The sequence below is a fragment of the Corvus cornix genome, chromosome 9, assembly GCF_000738735.6.
Source record: "Corvus cornix cornix isolate S_Up_H32 chromosome 9, ASM73873v5, whole genome shotgun sequence".
In the NCBI taxonomy this organism is placed as follows: domain Eukaryota; kingdom Metazoa; phylum Chordata; class Aves; order Passeriformes; family Corvidae; genus Corvus; species Corvus cornix.
The window spans coordinates 12,329,413-12,350,889 of NC_046339.1; the positions used below are offsets into that span (position 1 = coordinate 12,329,413).

The 21,477-nt window shown below is 42.9% G+C and overlaps 1 protein-coding gene and 1 long non-coding RNA gene across 4 annotated transcripts in view; one reads left to right on the forward strand and one right to left on the reverse strand.

The window, feature by feature from the left end:
• ATP13A3 (ATPase 13A3) overlaps positions 1-14,997 on the reverse strand; it is a 58,231-nt gene extending 43,234 nt beyond the window's left edge. The window contains exons 1-2 of one of the 3 annotated variants that reach the window (XM_039556761.1): positions 14,887-14,973; positions 13,698-13,754 (exon numbers count right to left, since the gene is read on the reverse strand). In XM_039556761.1, the coding sequence (XP_039412695.1) occupies positions 13,698-13,735 (38 nt within the window). In that variant the 5' untranslated portion in view covers positions 13,736-13,754; positions 14,887-14,973. Of the gene's footprint in view, positions 1-13,697; positions 13,755-14,886 lie in introns of all 3 variants that reach the window. The other 2 variants (XM_039556763.1, XM_039556762.1) reach the window with 2 other exon arrangements.
• Positions 14,998-15,992: 995 nt separating this feature from the next.
• LOC109145543 lies at positions 15,993-19,625 on the forward strand. The gene is made up of 2 exons (XR_002046959.2): positions 15,993-16,414; positions 16,781-19,625. It is a non-coding gene; the product is annotated as an uncharacterized LOC109145543 (long non-coding RNA).
• The last annotated feature ends 1,852 nt before the right edge of the window (positions 19,626-21,477 follow it).

Sequence of the window (21,477 nt, forward strand, 5' to 3'; positions counted from 1 at the left end):
ATTAAAACTGAAGAAATACTCAAACTGGAAGAGCCATAACAGGCCAGGAAGAGGAATGAATGTATCTTCTAAGAAAATATTCCATCTGAAATACATCCGAATTCTTAGGAAAGATGAAAACTCAGCCTGGGTGATAGCTGACCATTAGCAGAAGAGGATGGCAGTTCATTTTCCTAAGTGACTGACAGAATGATCAAAAGTGTATTCTTTTGCCCTGCCACAGAAGCCGCCTTTCTATATCACCTTACAAGGGCTGTGCATCAGGTGTTGCACAAGACCATTTGGCACATCCAAGGAGACAGTTCTGCACTTATACATACCTCAGGCCAAATGCCAAGATGCTCTGAATATTAAATGTATTTCGAAATTCAAATGCTATAATATGCCTATCTGCATAAAAAACAAAGTACCTCTTACCTAAATACCAGCAGTAAAAAACAATGAAAATGCTTCTTCAAAATTATTCCAGAAGATTTAGAACTTCTTTTCCATGGGCCATGAAAACATTTCTAGGCACACTGAAAAAACCTGTTCTTGACCCAAGACCTCCTCTGCCATTGTGCTAAAGAGACCTCTTGGTCTGTACAACATTTGGCAGCACTGGCCATGCAAAGTTGCATTCGATACATCTGCTTTCAATGCATCTGCAATATTTATCCTCATGTCAGAACTGCCAGCAGGCAAGGAAAGAAGTTCTAGGTATAGCTTAGGAGACCAGGATTCAGAAAAAGCACACTTTTAAATGGAGCTATAAAAATAGAAGGAAAAGTCTTATCAGCTATTACTACTTGAGTCTGCAGCTCCTGCCCATGCCAACTGCCAATGAGTTCCACATACAATACCTGAAAAGCTGAACCTAAAACACAAATTTCAATTAAAACATGCTGTAAAAATAAATAAATGGACAAGGACACAAGGTTAAGGAAATGTAAGGATCAGGAAAAAAATATTTACAAGCACATTCTTCTCAAAATGTATTTCATAACATTGCACACGCTAAAAATCAATCACCAAAAAAACAAATTTGAACACAACATTGCAAGGGATGGAACCAAAATTTCTGCCCACAGTGTCTTGGACATAAGTCCTATATTTACGTTCCAGTCCTTCTCCTTTACTTTTTTTAGCATCTATAAAAATAATGTATTATTTCCTCAAATTTCTCCACTGGCAGCTTTTGAAACAGACAGGCAGAATTTGCAGCCACTCAGAATGAAAAAAGGACCATTTAATACACTTGCAATTAAAAATCTTGAAATCTATTTAAACAGCTATAATAAAGTCCTGCTAAAATGCACCTTATGACATCTTGTCACCAAACAGTCTGTAATCAGGATTCATCATTAGTCTCTCTACCTCCTCAAAGGAAAGAGTTTCCACGTTGTTCTTTTTGGTTTCTCAGTCTCCAAGGAGATTCTGTATACAAGTATGCCTCCACTCCACATTTTTTGCTTCTCTGGTATGTACCACTGTTGCAGGTACCCAGGACACCATGGTGTGTGCCAGGTGGATTTTGCTACTTGGAAGGATCCATATGTCTGAGCTGCAGCACAACGCTAGAGATGTCTCACACCACCAGGCAAACCTGATACCACATGTGAGAGCCTCTTTGCCTGTCCCCAAAACATAAAACCCATGTCAAAGACCGCCCTGAAACTCAAACAGATCCCTTTACAGGTGATACACCACTTAGTCAAAGGCCTGGGGCTATCACACTTTTGTGACCATAAAGGTTATGACTTTTATTTCAACATGCACTACCGTGAGCTTACACACGTAGTTTAAATGCACCTGTAAAGCTTTCAGTATTATTAGAACATATCTGTATTTTATAAGCATGTGGTTTACAAACACAAGAAATACTCTACTTGAGAGGCACCCTCATCCTGAGAAATGCACCTTACAAATATGGAAACTGATGCAGTTTATGGCTCTCCAGTAACTTGCAGCTGAACCCTTAAATACAAAGTTATCCACATAATGTGCAACAGATGCTTGGGTAAGACATACAAACTAAAATAACTATGGAAGATCAAAAATCCTTCAACTATATTTTGAAAGGAGTTAAGGTTATAATTTGTACTACAAACAAAGCTTAACACTTTAGTCAACTAACCAAGCTCTAACAATAAGAATGACATAATAGTTTAATGAATACATGGAAATTTTACAAGTACACGAGCTAAATTTTAACAAAGCCCTCCACTCAATACCTATTTTATCACTTCCCATCTTAGGCTTTCTGTTATAATACAAGCTTTTGTTTCTGTGTTTAGGCTTAAGGAAGACCATTGTGTCCAACAATCACCAAACCAAAATTGTATTTACATTTGTAGAGTGTATTCTTTGTAAAGTATACTTTTTGCAGGCTGTAATAGCAATTGCAATGTTTACAGCAGAGTACAGGCTACATTAAGGAAAGATAATTCTACATCTAACAATAAACTCAGTATGTCAATTCATCATGATAACAAAGTACTATAGCCAATACTACACTCAAAACTTACTTTCTAACCGGTCTTCAGATCATTATTTTCAGACCACTTAGAAATTTGTTATCAATGTAGCAGCAATGCAGAGGTTGAAGATAGGTTGGAAGAGAATTTAGGAAAGCTGTTGGTCATCTCAAGGACATTTAGTTAACCATTTTACCACCTAACCTCAGCATCTCATTTATCTTACTTCAAGCAGCAGCTATTCACATTAATGAAAATTTTAAGCTGAAAAACCAAGCACCAAAAATCACAATCAACCAAAGCTTGTTCTTACTCTCAGGCTCACAGAAGCAGTCTTTACCTGTTTCCTTTCAGATCTGGATCTCTTACCTAGCTGCCACGAGGGAAAGAAGACACGTCCCACAGTCAGGGAATCCAACAAAGCATACATTTATTTTGGACGCTTGTTAGCTCTTTTCTCTCTTGGAAGAGTATACCAGACATTTGGGTTAGAATTCACAGACTGTGTTTTGTTTGTTCTTGGAAGAGAAAGTTAAACTGTTCCAAATACCTTGGGTAAGGCATGGCGCCATTACACCCAGCGTGAGTTCTCAATAGCTGAGCACTGAAGCTGTTTCCAAAGAAACGTTCCTTTCTCACACGAGGCGTGAACTTTACTCAGCCCTTCTATGTGATTAAATAACCAAGACTATTATGGTCAGATAATGGGGATGGCAAAGATGCCCCATCCCAGCACCAAGAGACCCGCAGCCATTCTAGAGGAGAACTGGGAGTCTGAAGACCTGGACCCAGCAACAATGGGTCCTTTCAAGGAAGCATTTCCCCTTAGGGGCCGTGCCAAGAGCCCAACCTTTCCTGTGTGGCTGCCGCCTTATTGTGCGATGTAGAGTATCTGTTTCCTGGGATATATTTGCTTTTGTAGTATGGATGCTCAATAAAAGGAGGCAATGACTTTTTTTCCTCTTCCTCTTATATTCTTGGAAAATACTTTTGAGGTTAACATAAGAACATTTGAATTAAATTTCTCTTCATCTGCAAGGAGATCATCAAGCACAACCAGACTAATCACAAGAGATGAACTTTCCTCTAAAGTTTAGACATTTAACTTTTGTTTCCTCAGAAGCACATATAGTGGCATACAGCTATGACTACAGCAGTCATACTCATTGTAAGCAAGCAACTGGCTTTCACGTCTTCCTTTCCCAGCCTAATTATGACTTAGTACCTTTCACTGCTTTCAGCCAAGCATGCTCAGACAAAGCAGCAGTATTTCTTCAGTTTCCTGAAGTCAAAATGTAAAACTAAGGGAGTCTTAAGTTCAACTATATAACTACTAAACATACACAACACAAGAGTATATTCCAGAATAATAGAAATAGCATCAAATTGTACTCATTTCTAAAAATGTATTCTGTAAGAGAATCTATATATTAAACCTGGGGTTTCTAATGCTTACTGAAAGTACAATTTTTTGAAGTAGTCAATAAATTGACAAAGTCTGAAGTATGTGGCACACTCACTTTACTTAGACCAGAAACACTTCAAGGAAAGAGCTCTTGTGTGCAAACAACTCGTCAATCAATAGAAATACTGTGCAAGACAGGAATCGCTAAAACTCTAATATCTAAATATCATATAACAACACTAAATATTCAAGTTAAAAGACTCTGTGAAAGACTTAAATTCAATTTAAGATGGCACATATGACAATTTATTTGTCTTGATCTCAAAGTAACTGAAATAATTCCCAGAAAAATCTGCAAAGAAGTTCCATTCCGAGACTGGACTGCTGTAGAGGACAATTTTCTTATGCACAGGAATTTATGGGACCTGACAGCTTAGCTCCTGAAGATGATTAATTTACTCTCAGAACTACCATATGAGGCAAGATGAGAAAACCAAGGGGGAAAACTTGCGCTCCCTGTTTCCAGGAAAAGAAGTTTGACAAAGTCAAGAACAGAACAGACATACAGGACTGTAACATTTAACTCTATGCTTCCATGCCTGTAATGTAAACCTTGTCCCACATCCATCTAGCTACTACGTCCCAGTCATTCAGACCAGTCCTACAAATCCAGAAGAGCTTTAGCGATTTAGTAAACAGTTATATTTCAGAGAAGGACTTCTACAATCCATGAAATTCAAATAACTCCCCGCATTCTACTACATTTCATCACTACCTTAAATAGCTCAATTTAAATGACACTGTGCAGTGCTTCTGTGCCCCTTGGGAATGACTTCTACAGCATCAGCAGTGGGAGACATCTCCTGTATAATGGAAACAGACTGCAGAAATCTGACAAGGAATATCCCTTCAACTGCTACAATGTTCTCAGTCCTAATGACCATCAGTAAAGGTCTTGAGACTTGCTTCTCCCATAAGTAATAGCTTTTGCTTATCAGTCCATTTATAGTTAACTTTCATCCTGCACGCTTACCTTAAAGGAAAAATTCTGCCTTAACATATCTTGTCTAGAGCAACATTTTTATCTGTTTGAAATACCTTTTTCAGAACTTTTCTCTCTCTCCTAGCCTATAAAATTTTTTATAACAGTACTAAGAGGTGTAACTGTATCCATCTTCTCTTTGTGGAGGAGGAAAGTTAGTTTCCTTAAAAGCAAGACTGAAATGTTTCAGGTACATGAAGTGTATCAAGGAGTGCTTTTTCCTCAAGCATTGACCTCACTAACTGAAATATCATCACTGTCTAGCCAAATATTCTGAAGTAGCCTCTTCCCAGATAGCTCTAATCCAGATGCTTGACTCAGCTTTCCCCCTTCAGCCTTGCTTTTTCATAAATGTTAGGTGAAAACAGAGGTCAGCTTCCTAAAGCACCACTGAGGACTTGCCACTTACGTTAAATGCCCAAGTAGCTTTAACTCCATACCCTTTGTATCAAAGCCACAGAAGAACAGAAAGCTGGGCTGAAGGCTAATAGAGCAACAAAACAATAGGCCAGAAAGGTCAGATAAAACGTGCATTTCCCCTGCCATCAAGGAGACAGCACAGAGAGAGTCACGTAATGATGCTCCCCAGTGCACAATCTCCAGTCCCAGGGACTTTTAGTTCAAGAGCTTCATGAGCCAAATACCCTACCAACTTATTTAGTACTAACTGGACTTTTCCTGGGGTTTTTTAAATTATTTTGTGGCACATTTTAAGCCTGCCAACATTATACACAGAACTCCTGAGTTCATAGAGAAGGATTCATTTTTCCCTTATTTTGACCCTCAATCTATTAACTTTATGAGCGTGCACTTCGGTTTCTCCTCGGCTACAGCATTCGGAAAAGGAAACTGCCAAACAACTACTTAATCTGAATATAAGCAAAATAATAAAAAATGCTTTTAAAAAGACTGAAGCTCTGAACATTACCTTACTTCTATGGGAAATTAAGAAAAGAATCAAGCACAAGTCACTGTATTTTTACTATCTTTCAGGTTGATATTATAGGTACCAAGCCCTTTTTCATAGCTGTATATACTCCCACACTTTCAAAATTAAAAAACACTAACCCAGCTAAAATCAAAATTAGTATCCAAAGATCCAGGCTGTTCACTGATAGAGGGATGCAGAGATACAAAACACACTCTTCACGAAACTAACATAGGTAAGATGGGAGGATAGAGCAAAACACCATGCAGATGATTCACCACAAAATACTGCCTCACAAGCTTAGCAAACTCAAGTGCCTGGGTATAGCTCAATGTCTGCACTACCAAAAATTACAAGTCTCCAAGAACAGTGAGCTTTACAAAAGGTGAACTATTTCCATTAAGCTAGGCCAACAAAAAGTTATTTTCTTAGGGTGCACACTAAAATATCCTCAACCCAATGCATTCTTCTTTTGCCAGTACCTCATCAACCAGCACTACTGTTTGACTATAGGCTGTGTGAGTTCTTCCACCACACCCATCCGTGTTACATACAAGTGTTATCACGCTTCAGCTACAACAGACAATTATGGCATTTAAGATACTGTTTCTTCACAGACATTATGCCAGCAGAGGATGACAGCAAGCAGGAAACTGAGAATATACATTTGTTTTAAATGCAAGGTGCAGACTACACTAATTCAAAACACCTTGCACTGAAACCAGAGCCAGACTCCTATGACCTGTTCCAGAAATGGACTTATGTGGAACAGCATCTCCAGCAAAGACAGCTGCTAGTTAACACAGCAGATAGTCACTACTGAAATGAGCACGGGCTAAGAACTGGGATTACAAATGCTAGCAGCATACCACTACCATCTTAAGGCATAAAAATCCTCCACAATATACATGCTCAGAATGCAATTATGCCAACAGTCTTCCTACTGAAAAAACCTGTCTCTCTCTGGGGAAGGGATTTTGCTGGATAATGGAAAGGGTGGCAGAAGGAAGAGTTCTATAAGGACACCTCCATCTGCACACTACTGAGTAAGGACTCTGTCAGGCTGACAAGACTGTAAGCTATTTTTCATTGTGCTCTTGCCCTACAAAAGGCATGCAACTTGCATGGTGAAATTTGTGTGTTCCTACATTTTTGCCTGTTCATTACTAAAGTTATTTCTGCTGGAGAAGACAAAGTTATAAAAAACCGCAACCTATACTGCTAACAAAAATTAAAATTTGCAGATGAACTAAGGAAAATTAAGAAGTTAGGGGCACAAGCAGACTTTCAACCAACATTGAAACACAACAACAGTTTTCCAAGTGCTTCAGTTCACTCAGACACATTACATGTGCCTCTGCTCCAGACACGTCCTTCACCACAGGTTGATCTCACCCAAGCAGTAGAAAGCCATCACAGCAGTACAACCGTAACGAACAGGCAGAAGCTGTGTTTCATCCATACACTGTTGGCATTTAGAGTCTGGCTGTCCGAACTGGACTCAACACCATTACTCCTTACCACAACACACATCTTCTATACTCCCAGTATTACAGCCCAGTAGGCTGCCTCTAGCAATAAAGCATGGCTATGACGCAGGGAAGTAATGTCGAGACCCTCTCTCAAAGCACTACTTAAGGTTTTGAGGTCCTCACCAAATGGACCAACTGAAGATAGGGTTAATCTAAAGAATGCACTCTGCAAGACTGCACATTTGACAGCCCTTTTATGTTTCCATTTGAATTACCAGTTGGTCTGAAAAGGACTTTCTGCTGGCTTGTCAGCAGATCAGGAGTACTGCTCTAGTGACAGAAGCACCGCTTTCAGACAGCAGCACCCTCAGCCAAAGACCACTCAAGCCAGTGGAACAACCCTTTGAATTCACTGGGCTTTGGATCAAGCCTTCACAACTTAGTGACAACTGCAGATATGTTAAGAACCCTCCATGCCTCTAAGATAGAAATAGTTCCCCTGATTGAGAAACAGACGTAAGAAAAATCATCCCTCTGCTCAGAGAAAAAAAAATTTCTAGCAAACAGTAATAGGACTTTTCAGGAAATGAACCTGTACACAAAAGTTCTACAGATCAATAAATATTATTATGGGGTAGAGGTAAGGTCAGGCAGGTAGTGTAACTTAACTGTACAGTCCCCCTATTGGAGGCCAACCATTACCCCTGTCATTGACCTTTCAGTTCCTGCTATCTACTGCTGCATTAAATGTAGCCAGCAGAAAATAAACTCTTGCTATTGTTGATGTGAAACACCATGGCAGATCTTAAGGGAAGAGTTCATAAGGGTAACTGTACTTTTCTTCAATGATTTGGAGACGTGCGTGGTATGACAGCGAAATGCACAGGATTAATTGAAGTGTTTTCACACATTCCAGTTATGTTACAAATCAATTGCTGAAATAGAAGGAATAGCTGGATCCTTTGTTTTGTCATGCAGTCTACTGCAGACAATCAAAAGCAATTATAACAGTGCATAAAAATAATTATATATAAAATAGCATGGCTATACTTGCAGTTGGACTTTCCAGTTTGCAATGGGTCCATCCTCACTTAGGCTCCCTGTAGTGGTGAATATACCACGGTAGGGGAACTGCAAAGAGATCTTCAAAGCCAAAGGCAGATCTTTGTAACTATGGATGAGAAATATTATAAGATGATCACCTGAGTCTAAAGCAGTAATCTGAAAGCTACTAAGACTACTAAAATGAATGGAAACTCATCAGTGCTCTGCTAGGCTTAACTCGCACAGACATTGCGACCATGTAGTACCTTCACCATGGAGGTTTAGAACATCCTGACAGCACAAGAAAACTTGCTCCATTTGCAGGAGGCAGCATCCAAGAGAAGGAAGTAACATCCAGTACATCATATGTTTCCAAACCAATACAAGCACCACAGTTCTAACCCTTTGAATCTGTACAAGATCTTCTAAACACACATGATACTACCAAGAGATTGACAAAAAGAATCCTGTGTATTTCTCCCTCATTGGCTCAAACTTGACATCAACTAAAACTAGAATCCTATAAAATGAGATTAAAGGGACATTAATAGTGAGTTTGTCTATTCTCCAACCTAAACCATATACCAGTCCTTCTAAACACACAAACTTGTTATTCATGGCCACAAGTAAAGACATCTTAAAGTACTATCTCTACTGTGAGAAATGTTAAAAGTATAATTGGTGTTTTCCATGATGAAACTTAATCCCATTTCAACCTGTCCATCATGGTCACTGAAAATAGCATTTCCTTCTTACAAATCTTTTAAATACTTGAAATCTCTTACATTCCCCCTAAACTCCTCATCTCTTGCCAAAATAACTTGGATTTTTTCCACATTTATGAAGTTGTTTCCTCGAACTCTGATCACTCACTTTCTCTACTCTGAACTCCTTCCAAGTGGTCCAAATTCTTCTTGAATCTTGGCACCCAAAACAGATGCTGTCTGCACAGACTGTACATCAACAGCAAATAAAGCCAACGGATTTAAACTTTACATCTCTCAGACAATACTCCTGTTTAAACTTTCCAGTAAGATATTTGTCTTCTCTGCAAACAGCATGACACTGACTCATGTTCAACTTGTGATCCAGTACACCCCCAGGTCCTTTTTCTAGTAGCTAACCAGTTATTCCTCACACCCTGCATCTCCACAGCTGGTAATTTCTGCCTAAGTGCAGTACTCTGCATTTGCCCCTATTGAATGTCACACTATGTTTCAGGTTATTTTGAACTCTCATCATGTCCTCCAACACACAGTCCCTGAGAATTTAGTAAGCACATTTAATCAGCCAGTTGACTAATGTTTTCATTAAAGGCAACCATACCCAGGACAGAATCCTTCAAGATAACCTCTCACTTTAACACTGGATTGTTAATTACAGTTCTCCAGATAGGATCATCTACCTCCAGATCATGCCTTCATTTACTTATGAGGCCATTAAAATGAGGAAAACTTTATTAAATCAATCAATTAATTCAGGAGACAAAACCTCCACTGCCTCTGCTACAGCCACAGAGCCTTCTGCTCTGCAGTAAAAAGGTATTAAGACTTCAGACACAATTACTTTTCCCACAAATCAGTTCATGCTGCTGTATCTTCCAAGCACTTGAAAACAGAATGTTTGCTTATTAATCTCAACTGATGGAAAAAACTGAGACAAACTGAACTGTCAGACTGCAACTCATCTTCCTCAGCTCTTTTCCCTTGTAACTGTCTGAAGACTCATCCTTTCCCAGTCTTCTAGTACTTCTGCACAGTTCTAGATAATATTTTTGAGCTGTTTTGAGAATTGTACAGTGAAACTTATCAGGGCTAGTAGACACAAATATCTAGTGGAAGTACGCTGTAGTGCAAAATACTACCTTGTCACAAATATTCATAAGATTAAGCACCTGCATGACACTGTGAAAGAAGACAAGCAAAATAGGCCCTAAGCATTTCAGATGTCCTGCACCTTCTGTAGATACATGTGCTCCCCATGAATCAAGTGAGACACTTCCCAGTCTTACTACTACTACTAACATGCTTTTACACGTAGCTGGCTTTTATGTCTCTTGCTACTTGCCATTTCATTTGCACTTCAGCCTTTGTGATATCTGCCTCTACCACTCTTTTACACATGTTCTTCACAATGTGACTCACTTTCACACTATACATGTATTTTCTTCTTGCATCCCAAGTCAGTAAAAGCTTGCAATATAAGCTGCTCTTACTACTCTCTCTCTCAAAAGCCTTCCCATTACACTGTTCTGTCACCCATCCTTTAAAAGAATCAGCTCTGATTTCACAGCCATTGCCATTTATCACCTTCCATTTTGACATCTTCTAGCTAGAATAAAATCTAAAGGAGCTGCCATTTTTGTTGCTGCATGTACCCTCTAAACTGAAAATATCACTGCCATATAACTTGGCTAAAGGTCAAAAAAGAAAGAGTTGGGGTATTTTGATTTTGAAGGATGACCTTTTAATCTTAAATACCACATAAAAAAAATCTCAATCCAACTAAAAAGTAATGAACTTGCTACCAGTTCTACTACCACATCCTCTTCCAAAGAGCTGCTTTAAGATGAACCATGCAATGTCACAATTCTAATAAAGCAGAACCACACCAAAAAAAGGGCTAAATTCTTTCAAATTAAAAACACACAATGAAAAAATGAAAATACAGAATGAATGCAAATGCAGCTAATTCTGGTAAGTTTGACAGGATTACAAATGTGATTGATACTGCACCACTTCAGAGCAAGCAGCAAGATTCCATGGCCAGGGAGAATCCTTCCCAATCCCAATCCATGCCACAGCGCTCCATGAAGATGGTGCTGAAATGATACATTTTAGAAAAGGAGCAGCAAGACACAGCACTTCAGCTTTTTGTGCAGATCACATCCATAACTCCTGAACAGAGACTGTGAATCACCCATCCTTTTGTATTTAAGCCTGCTTTTCAGCCACCAGAAATTAAAGTTTACAGTCTTATTTCAATCAGGAATAAAGGTGTCAGACTTGGAGCTATAATACAACTACAGTTTACTACAAAATGAACTTTTGTTCTCTCCTATGCAGATTATTTAACAAAGGAAGCAGCTATTTTATGAATGAAAACTATTTTTAGCTCATTGTGTAACAGTGAAAGGGAAACATTTTAGCATTACAGTTATTTAAAACATTTTTTTCCAAGTTTTATTGTGAAATTAGGATTTTTGAGCTAGGATTTGTCTTGTATGAACCCTCTCATGCTAAACATAACCAGATCCAAGCACTAGTCAAAATGTTGTGGTTTTTTTCACCACTGAAAGTCCACAAAACCTACTCATCTGTACAACAGCATGACTCCAGACCCAAAGCAGGTTTGTCCATAGCAGATGCCATGCTGTGGAGACCAGTAATCCCTGCCCAAAAAACATGCACTTAAATACAAGATCTGTTCTCCAAGGCAATTCGTGAAGACATTCAAAAGATGAGCCTGAACACACACGGCAGAACCACGTATTTTCATGTTATGTTAATAAAGCTTGGGCACTGACTAAATCTAAGGAAACCTTGTATTTCTAATTTCCAGAACTCAAGAGTTTTAGAAGATTTAACTAAAGGACTTTGTTTCACAAGGCAATAAAGGAATTAAACATCTCTCCATGCTAGCTACCATCAGGTTCATACCACACAGACATTAAATAAGAAAAGTGTTACAACCATGCTCCCTGTTCTGCAGTTAAAGATGCCTGAGCACAACACTCAACAGAGACATTTATCACAACAGAAGTAATAATTTCTACAACAGACCTTGGACAAGCTAAGTTAAAGTAATCCCCTGTTGCAGATTTCTGTTGTGTACAGAAATAAAGCAAACGCTATCTGAAGGTTTCCAGAAAAAGGAACAAGGGTGCAATGGTCAAAATGCTTAATGAAAACCTGACCTTTCCATGCCAGTTCCCAGTTCTAGTGCAGATTTCCTCTACAACCTGGACAATCCACTTGGATCTGGCTTTAACAATAAAAAGTTATTTTACTTTCACAGAATAAAAGGAATTTGTCTTCCTCCCACAGAAAATTAATGTCTTGTTGGCTGTTTCATACTCCACACAGAAAACAGTACGATACTACCTCCTCAAGGCAAATGAGAAGAAATAATCTGAGGGTTCCATGTCAATACAGAATTTTTTTTAATTTCCTTTTCCAGAATAATTTATTAGGAACCCAGCAAAATAGCTTGTCTGACGACCCATGCCTGTCACATGGCACAGGAGCAGAACAGGCCTGAATCATGAAGTTTCTCAATCACTCAGACATCATGATGCAACTTCCCTTCCTGCTAGGCAGCCCCCACGCTCCATTGCAGACACTGCAAGCTTCCTGACCAGGCAGCTGGGACCTCTCACCCCTCTCCCTCCAGGTTATGGATGAATCAGTGCCTAACAATGCCATGAGGTCCTCCCCAGACTAGAAAGAAATGAAAAAGAAATACAGGAACAGATGCATGTTCTAGAAGACAACTAACAAAAAAATGTAAGGGGGGAGAGCAAAACGAGCTCGAAGTCTAGAGAGCACTACTGGAAGACACCAAACAGAGCTTGGAACAGCACCACTGCTCTTGGGAGGTATTTGGGAAGGCAGCAGCTGCTGTCCAGCAGCTCTGCTGGAGTCTGCAGAACTGCTCAGACCCTTTCACTGCTTATACCTCCTTGTGTCATGAACAGTCAGCCTTGGTCAAAACCAAAGTTAACAAGAAGATCTCCCTTACTCATTTTCTGAAGCACTTTAAAAACTGATAACCTTGCAGCACATCACTTTTTCATAGCTGACCTAGGTGCTCACACTAGAACACTCCATGTAGCCAAAAGCCAGTGTTCTTTCCCACAGGTGAGTACACCAACAATAGATGACATTTTTGTTTCACTAAGTCATGTTAATGATATGCTTCTTAGAAGTTGGGAGAGTTAGATCAGTACCAATAGATTTCCAAGTCAATTGTACAGTTCCAAGTTGGCAGAGCATATTTTCTTTAAAATTTGTGGAACTGTAATTAACCAACAAGAAAAAGCAGCTAACAAAAGCAGTAGTACACAGCCATCAGTGTCATGCCAAATACCAAGACAAACATTTCCTCAGTATATGTGTAATAAAGATGCACTGCTTCACCCATGACACTGATACAGGGACACTAAGTTTATGAGGACCACACTTATACCACAGAGTAAATTTAAATAATGCCAAAAAAAGCCGTTTCTCCACAACATCAAGAAAATCAATATTCTACAGGATGTAACGGTGTTGTATATAATTTTAAAAAAAGGTAAAAGTGGCAATTCTTTCAAACATGATGGAACTGAGGGCTGAAAAATATTGCTAACCTGTCTGAAGAGCCAGTGTGGGGACAAATCTCGTACATACAACAGCCGAGTCACCTACTACAACAAAAAAAAAAAACGACAAAAAAACCAGAGTAATGAATAGGCTAAATGGAACATAATCTTGATTGCCCTTGCTAAGAAAACACCATACAATTCCAGTGACTGCATACAGCAAAGAAAACACACTAATGAATTCTAAAGCTGGTGCAAAACTCAGCAACCTCAGAAGAGAAAGCAGTCAGACAGCGTGGCCACACAACTACCATCACTCATGTTAGAACAGTTTAGAGTTAACCATCTCCCACTGCTGGAGGCAATGCTGTCTCAGCTTCTTGAAGGGCTCCAAAAGTATCTTCCAACTACAGCAACTGCAGGGATACACTGATCCCAGCAAGCAAGCCAGAGCACTGATGGTAGTAGCAAGCTTTCAGAGCCAATACTGTAGATACTCAAGTTTTTCTTCACCTTAAGTATCAATTCTGTTTAAATTCTCAATATTTAATTCACCTAGTAGCTGTTTATCCCTGAACAAGCATAAACAGGCCTCCTCTTAGGGATGACGCAGTGGTTGTCAGAGGTGCTCACATTGCGAGATCCCCATCTCCGTAGCTCAGCTGATAGAAGGTGCTCTATAACCTTCGTCAGCATCAGGAAAACGCACTGACTCATGTGCTGAATAAAGGATGAGACGCACTGAGTCCTCGTCTTGGGATTCGAAAGTTTCTCTTTGGTACACGATCACCAGCATTCCCCACCGACTCCGCCACTGCAGAACACGCTGACGTGTGCCCAGGCAGCGGAACGCGCGGTGTTCGGCAGCCGGGACCGCCGGCAGAGCTGGGGGCTGGGCTGAGAGGACAGAGGAAGCGGGACGGGAGAGCTGCCCGAGCTGCCGAGGGTGCCCCGACAGCCCGCGGCGGCCCCTGGGCAGCGCGGGGGGCGGCCGGGCCGCTGGGCCAGCGCCGCACGTGTCCGGGCACCGGCGGCAGGGACACGCCGGCGGCCCGCGCCCCCGGCCACGCGCGCCCCTTCCCCGGACGGCGGCGCTGCCCCGGCCGCGGGACCCGCTCCACGGCACCGGCCCCGCCACGACCCCCGCGCCCGCGCCGGGCCGACCCGCGGGGGCTGCGCCGCGCCCGGGGCGGCGGAGACTGCGAGCACCGCTGGAGGCCCGCGGACCCTCCCTCACCTGCCGGGCCGTGCCGTGCAGTGCCCGCGGCCCCACTCACCGGCGGCCTCAGCGCAGCCCCATCGCCGGCGGGGCGGGCGCGGGACCGGCGCGGGACCGGCGCTCCCCCCCACCCCGCCCGCCGCGCGCGCGGCTGCGGCTGCCTCGCGAGGCGCGAGCGGATCCGCCGCCAACCGGCTGCACGCGCCGGCCGCGCTGCGCGGGCGGGCGCGGAAGTGACGGCGGCGCGGCACGCGCCAGCCCCGCCCCACGCCGGAAGCGCGGGGTGTCGCGCGGGGCCGGGGGGCGGGGCCGGCGGGGGCGGGGCTTCGGCGGGGCGGGGCGGGGGAGCACGTGAGGACACGGCTGTGGGGAAATGGATGTGGGGACATGGATGTGGGGGACATGGATGTGGGGACATGGATGTGGGGGACATGGATATGGGGACAGGGATGTGGGGACAGGGATATGGGGACATGGATGTGGGGGACATGGATGTGGGGACATGGATGTGGGGGACATGGATATGGGGACATGGATGTGGGGACAGGGATATGGGGACATGGATATGGGGACATGGATATGGGGACATGGATATGGGGGACATGGATATGGGGACATGGATGTGGGGACATGGATATGGGGACATGGATATGTGGGGACATGGATATGGGGACATGGATATGGGGGACATGGATGTGGGGACATGGATATGTGGGGACATGGATATGGGGACATGGATGTGGGGGACACGGATGTGGGGGACATGGATGTGGGACATGGATATGGGGACATGGATGGGGGACATGGATGTGGGGGACATGGATATGTGGGGACATGGATATGGGGACATGGATGTGGGGACAGGGATGTGGGGACAGGGATATGGGGACATGGATGTGGGGGACATGGATGTGGGGGACATGGATGTGGGGACATGGATGTGGGGACATGGATATGGGGGACATGGATGTGGGGACATGGATGTGGGGACATGGATATGGGGACATGGATATGGGGGACATGGATGTGGGGACATGGATGTGGGGACATGGATATGGGGACATGGATATGGGGACATGGATATGGGGGACATGGATGTGGGGACATGGATGTGGGGACATGGATATGGGGACACGGCTGTGCGGGGCTCTGCAGGGCAGGACTAGGGGTCCCCTTGGGACGGGGATGGCAGTGGGTGTTGAGCTGCAGGACCCCACCTCAGGGTGGGAGTGGGGGTTCCCGGGGTTCCTCCAGGCCATGTGTGCTGCCCATGGGCTGTCCTGCAGGCACTGGGGGCTGGGCGTTGCCCCTAAAAGCTGCAGGACAGACATCTCCGTGGAGTCAGGTCCAGCTCTGCCAGTTACCTTCCAGCGGTGCCTCCGCTCCTCCATCGCCATGGGATGGGGAGCAACACCAGGCCAAGACCTTTACAGCTGCTGTTGGAGGCTTTGGCTCCATCCAGCACGCGTGAACACCATGGCAGGACTGACAAGCAGCAGAGGCGCCCGACGAGCAGCTCTGCACATCTACTCAATGTGACCACTAGGTATGTTATGTAGTGGTGAGAGAGGGTGGGGATCACCCTGTAAGGCATGAATGCCCTGGGGCACCGCCACAGAGGCAGCACCGACTGAGGGGCTCCATCGCAGACCCCAGCTCAGGTGTTGGACACCACCCCATCTCCGCAGTGGGTCACTCAGCTCCTCTTCCCCTCAGCCTCACAGAAGTGCCAAGGGGTCTTTCCTATTGTCCTATCTACACCTGCTTTTAATAACCCATCCCTGCTTCTGTCAACTGTCTGCTCAATTTTGAAGAGCACTGCAAATCGTTTAGGGGATTTTTAAGCTACAATAGGATCTATATTTATTTTCACACAGTACTATTTTTTTCCAGTAGTTCTTCTCGATTGCAGATGAATGTTACATCTCATTGCGTGCAACCCCAGCAGTGACTGAACGGGGGTTACATCCATCTGGCAGAACATCACATCACCCCAGCAGCTCTCTGGGCTTCCTCAGACAGCTCCAGTGACCCCACAGCTCTGGGGTGAGTCAGCCCAGCACAGGAATCCAGCTGGAAATTCTGACAGTAATGGAAAGAAAAGACATAGTTTTCTGTTGGTCCGGTGAGTTGAGCTCATTCACTCATGTGACCACTGTGTAAGGGAATGAGAGGGAAAAAAAAAGAGAAACAAAACTACCCCTTTTGGCAGCCACCCACACATCAGGCATAATACTGAGCTGCTCTGACTCAAATCAGATGGATGCCTTCCTCTACTCAAAAAAACCCTAGAAACACCTATTTTCTGTTAATGTGCTAACTCCAGTACTGTCACAGTTCGATTCTCTGTTGACTGCACACTTCATTGACCACCTCCCCACTCTTGCCAAAAGCTGGTGTCAGCCTGGCCAAGCTTCTGTCCCTGCTTACCTGAGACACACCAGTTACTAGGTTTTATGTAATGACTCAACAGTTACTTCCCCTAATTCTCTGGAAATCCAGTGATACAGTAATTACTGAGAAATCAGTCCTAAGGGTTTGGTGATCTTCTCAGGCAATTCTTAAAATACTTTTGCATGAAAGTTTTAAAGATGGGTATTAACCAGTGGTTTTCATTCACTCTGGTTACATGTGAAAGACAAACATACCTCCAATTAAATATGGTGACACCATTCTGTCCATTTTCCAAACAAAGAACAGAAAAAAATACTGAATAATTTCAGGGTTTTTTTTTCATTGAATTGCAATTGTTGTCCAACATCCAGCTGAAATCACTGCTAGGATTTTCTCTGTGCCTCAAGGAAATGCCACTGGATGGTGATCAATGGTACTGGCCAATATATTTTCATTGGATTTCCCTAGCTAGTTACCCGTTTTGCAAACTGCTAAACTACCCATCACTATCAGCTTGCCAAATTCCCATCTATATATGTCTTTATTGTTGCCTATTTTTCCCTTTTGACCAAAATGTTTTGTTTTAAAACCAGAACAGCCTCCTTTTTATGCCACTGAAATTGTGAGCATTTGAGTCACCTAACAACACAATGATGAAGGACTCCCCCAGTTTCCATTTGGATCACACTGAAGTATTTCCTCAGGCTCACTTTTGCTCATAACTCCTCTTAGCCTTGCAAACTGCTAGCAGTGTCCCCAGTAGTGTCATAGGAATGCGGGGAGATTGAAATGGGTACCCTTCTGCCTGGGTGTTGGAAAACAAGAGGTAAAACACATTAGTAGAAATAGCTTTCTAGGTCATACAGACCTAGAAATTACTATGATGAGGAGAAGCCAAGGAGATTTCTTTTTGGATCAAGCATTGACTGGTAAAAAGAGCCTACCATATGACTCAGAGGTAAAATATTATGAAGTTATTAGTGCTATTAAACAGAAGCTCTTATTCTGTCATTCCCTGTTAGTAAAATGAGGTAAAAGGTTTGCTTTGATACATACATTTCTATGTTCTTCCACAAAATTCCTTTAGTAATTTTCAATTAAAGATTAATTTCTCATCACATTTTTTAACCCATTGCATATTCTAATGTATTATCTTTATCCCCATTAGAAGGTTTCCCATAACACCTAATTGCTTTTCTTTTTCAGTCGCTGGCAAATTTGAACTCGTTTATTGCTTCACAAACCTCAAACCATGCAGGCTTTTATTAACTCAGAGATTAATTTTGTGGTTGGCACACTCCCTGCTTTCCAGCTCTCTTGGCATCACTCTGGTTTGTACTGCTGGAAGTGCCTGGCAACCTCAGCTCTCCTGCAGCATTCCTGGCTGCAACTTCCCTAGGGAAGGGATGGATCACAGGGCATCATGAGTTATTTCTAGGTATACACCTAGAAATCACAGCTTCAGTGCTTTTAAAACATCAGGTGTTTAACCTGGTAGAAAAAAACCAAAAGAAAATCAATTACAAGAGAAACTACAAGAAAAACAACAATTTTTCTCTGGTCAATTCACCTTAGAGAGATTGGTTAGCAGGAGGAAATGAGCCAGAGAACACAATCCAGCATTGTCAGTGCTTCTGGAAATGTTACGGCCGTTCACAGCCTGTGTAATTCCTCCAGACTTTGCTCAGTGGGAGGAGGTAAGCAGCTTGGGGCTTGAGGACAGACAGAATGGTAAGTCCTGCAGCCTTTCTTAACGGGCTTCCCATGACTATGTTGATTGCATAGTTATGTATGTTCCACCTGAACCTGAACTGGGTACAAGTCCCACAAGAAAACTTACAAGTCCTTTACAACTTTCTGTGACCAGAGCATATCTTACACATGACATTTCTCAATTGCCCCCTCCAACAACCTTTTCCCCAGTGTCAAGGGCATTTGCTGTTTTCCAGCTTTGCCCCACCAAACCCTATTCTGTCTCCCAGGTGAGGCACAAATGATCTGAACAATGCTCATTAAGTGAGTCTCAGACTGACTAATCACATTTTATGTGCTTTCCCAGTCTGACTGTACCCACTGTTATCTCTCATCTATAACTGTAAATCCTTCAGGGCAGAGACCAGCATTGTTACCTGATGTATATTACCTAGCTGAAGGAGGCCAAGGATTTTATATGCTTTGACAATAAACAGCATAAATATCATTATGCTTTAAGAACAGTTGTGAAGTATTTCTCCTTTGTGCATGGTTTCTAAATCAGCCAGGACATGAACCTATCTGGAGACCACATTTGTGTATGAAATCTATCTTGTGCCAAAACTAAGATATCCAAGTAGCAGAGAAAATAAATCAAAACTTACTGTTTATTTATTCAGTCTCTTTAATGTGTACATATTAGCGTGTTCCACCCTGCCTTTTCTGGTAGGGCTGTATAAATATGTGCCTTAGCTCAGAGGAGGTTATGGGACCCACCTCCACAGTGTACCAGCAGCCAGCTGGCCACATGTGGTCCCAGATGCTGCAAGCACACCTCTGCTAGCCCTGTACCAACAAGTCCTCCCTGAGGACAGCTGTAGGGCCTCCTGTGGGACACCTCTGGCCCTGTTTGTTTGACTTTCCTGGCAAGGGTTTTATATAGGGGGTTAAATCCCCATAGCCCAATCTCTCTAATCCCCATACATCCTTAGGCAAACAAAAAGAGCCTCATAAGAAAAGGGGCTGAGAGAGGACAAGGCTCCATGCCTTGGCTGTGTGTGTGGACATGACATTCCTCCTCCTACCTTTATGTGTTTTCCCTGACCTCAGTTGCCTGCAGGCTCTGCCAGCTTTGATTTTCAAGTTCAGTAGGTTGGCAACAGCAGTGGTATCACTCTGGGCTCTCGGACACAGCCATGGGATCTGCATGGCAACATCTGACTCTAGTTCTAGAGTGCCAGAGCTCATGAAAGCATAGACAGGTATATGGTGACCCATTAAACGGTGGTTAGCAATTACAGTTTCACTCTTCAAGATGATTCACATGCAGTTGAAAGCCGCAAGTCTTTAAAAGTTTCCTTTGAAAGCTCGTTAAACTACTTCGGCAAGCCTGAGTTGTTGAACAATTTATCACTTCTGTGCCAGATGAGCTTGTGAAACTGCTTTAAGAGGAAATTGTATAAAGTGCCCAAGATTGTCACAGATTAAGTTTCTTTTCTCTTGTGCCACTCAATCCTTTTTCCCCCATTTCCCAGACATCCAGTTCTTCTTGGTTTAAAATAGGCTGGCTAGTTATTTCCATTACAACAGCAGCATATCTAATAAGTCGCATGTCTTCAGCAGCAGTCAGAGCAAAGGAGAATTCATTGCTCCATTTACTTGAACAAGATCTTAAAAAGTCACTTTTTATAGTAGATGAAATAAATAATACTGTGCTTTCCCATTCCTCTTGCTAGCCCCACGACTGCCATGGGAACCATTAAAGGAGGTCACACCTGTCTCCACATTACTTCTCGGGTCCTTTGAAGACTACTCCCTCCACAGAAGTTACCTTCCAAGCTCCTCTCCTAGCTCCCTGCTGCCACAAAGCTGTAATGGAATCACTGTAGAGCTACTTGGCACATCTTTTTTGTTGGTACTTGTCCTTTCCCTCTCCCTTCTTTTTTTAAAGTAAGGCAGAAGTGTTTCAGTCAGTAGGACTGCCAGCCTTCGCCTAGCTCATGTCATACCTAAGGAGAAGTGGGATCTGAGTGCCTTTATCTGTTTTCGCACCTCCGCCATATCATTTCTTAAAGCTGCCATGCAGCACACACACAAAAGCTCACAGAGGGATTGTGTCCACCGAGGACACCAGCTTCCTGATGGCTTGCACAGGGTTTGTCACATCCAGCCTACAGACTGGGCTGAAATCCCCGGGTACCACATCACCACTGGTGATGGTAACAGCAGAGCAAAAGCTGCCACACTATGACAGAGGGTTAAGTGTGGTAGCAGTTGTCCCAGCCACAGGGAGAAGTTGCCAAGGGAACTCAGTAGGTACCTGCAAAGCTGCTGACTCCACTGTGTTCCAGTTAACAGCAGGAGTTTCACCTTCACCAATGGACAGCATAAACCCCATACTAGGTAACCTATTTACAGCTAAACTTCCCCAGGACTGCTAAGAAAAATAAAGCAGCTATCTAAACAAAGCTAAAAACTCCCCACATACAAACCTTGAATAAGAGACTCTTGAGAAACCATCAC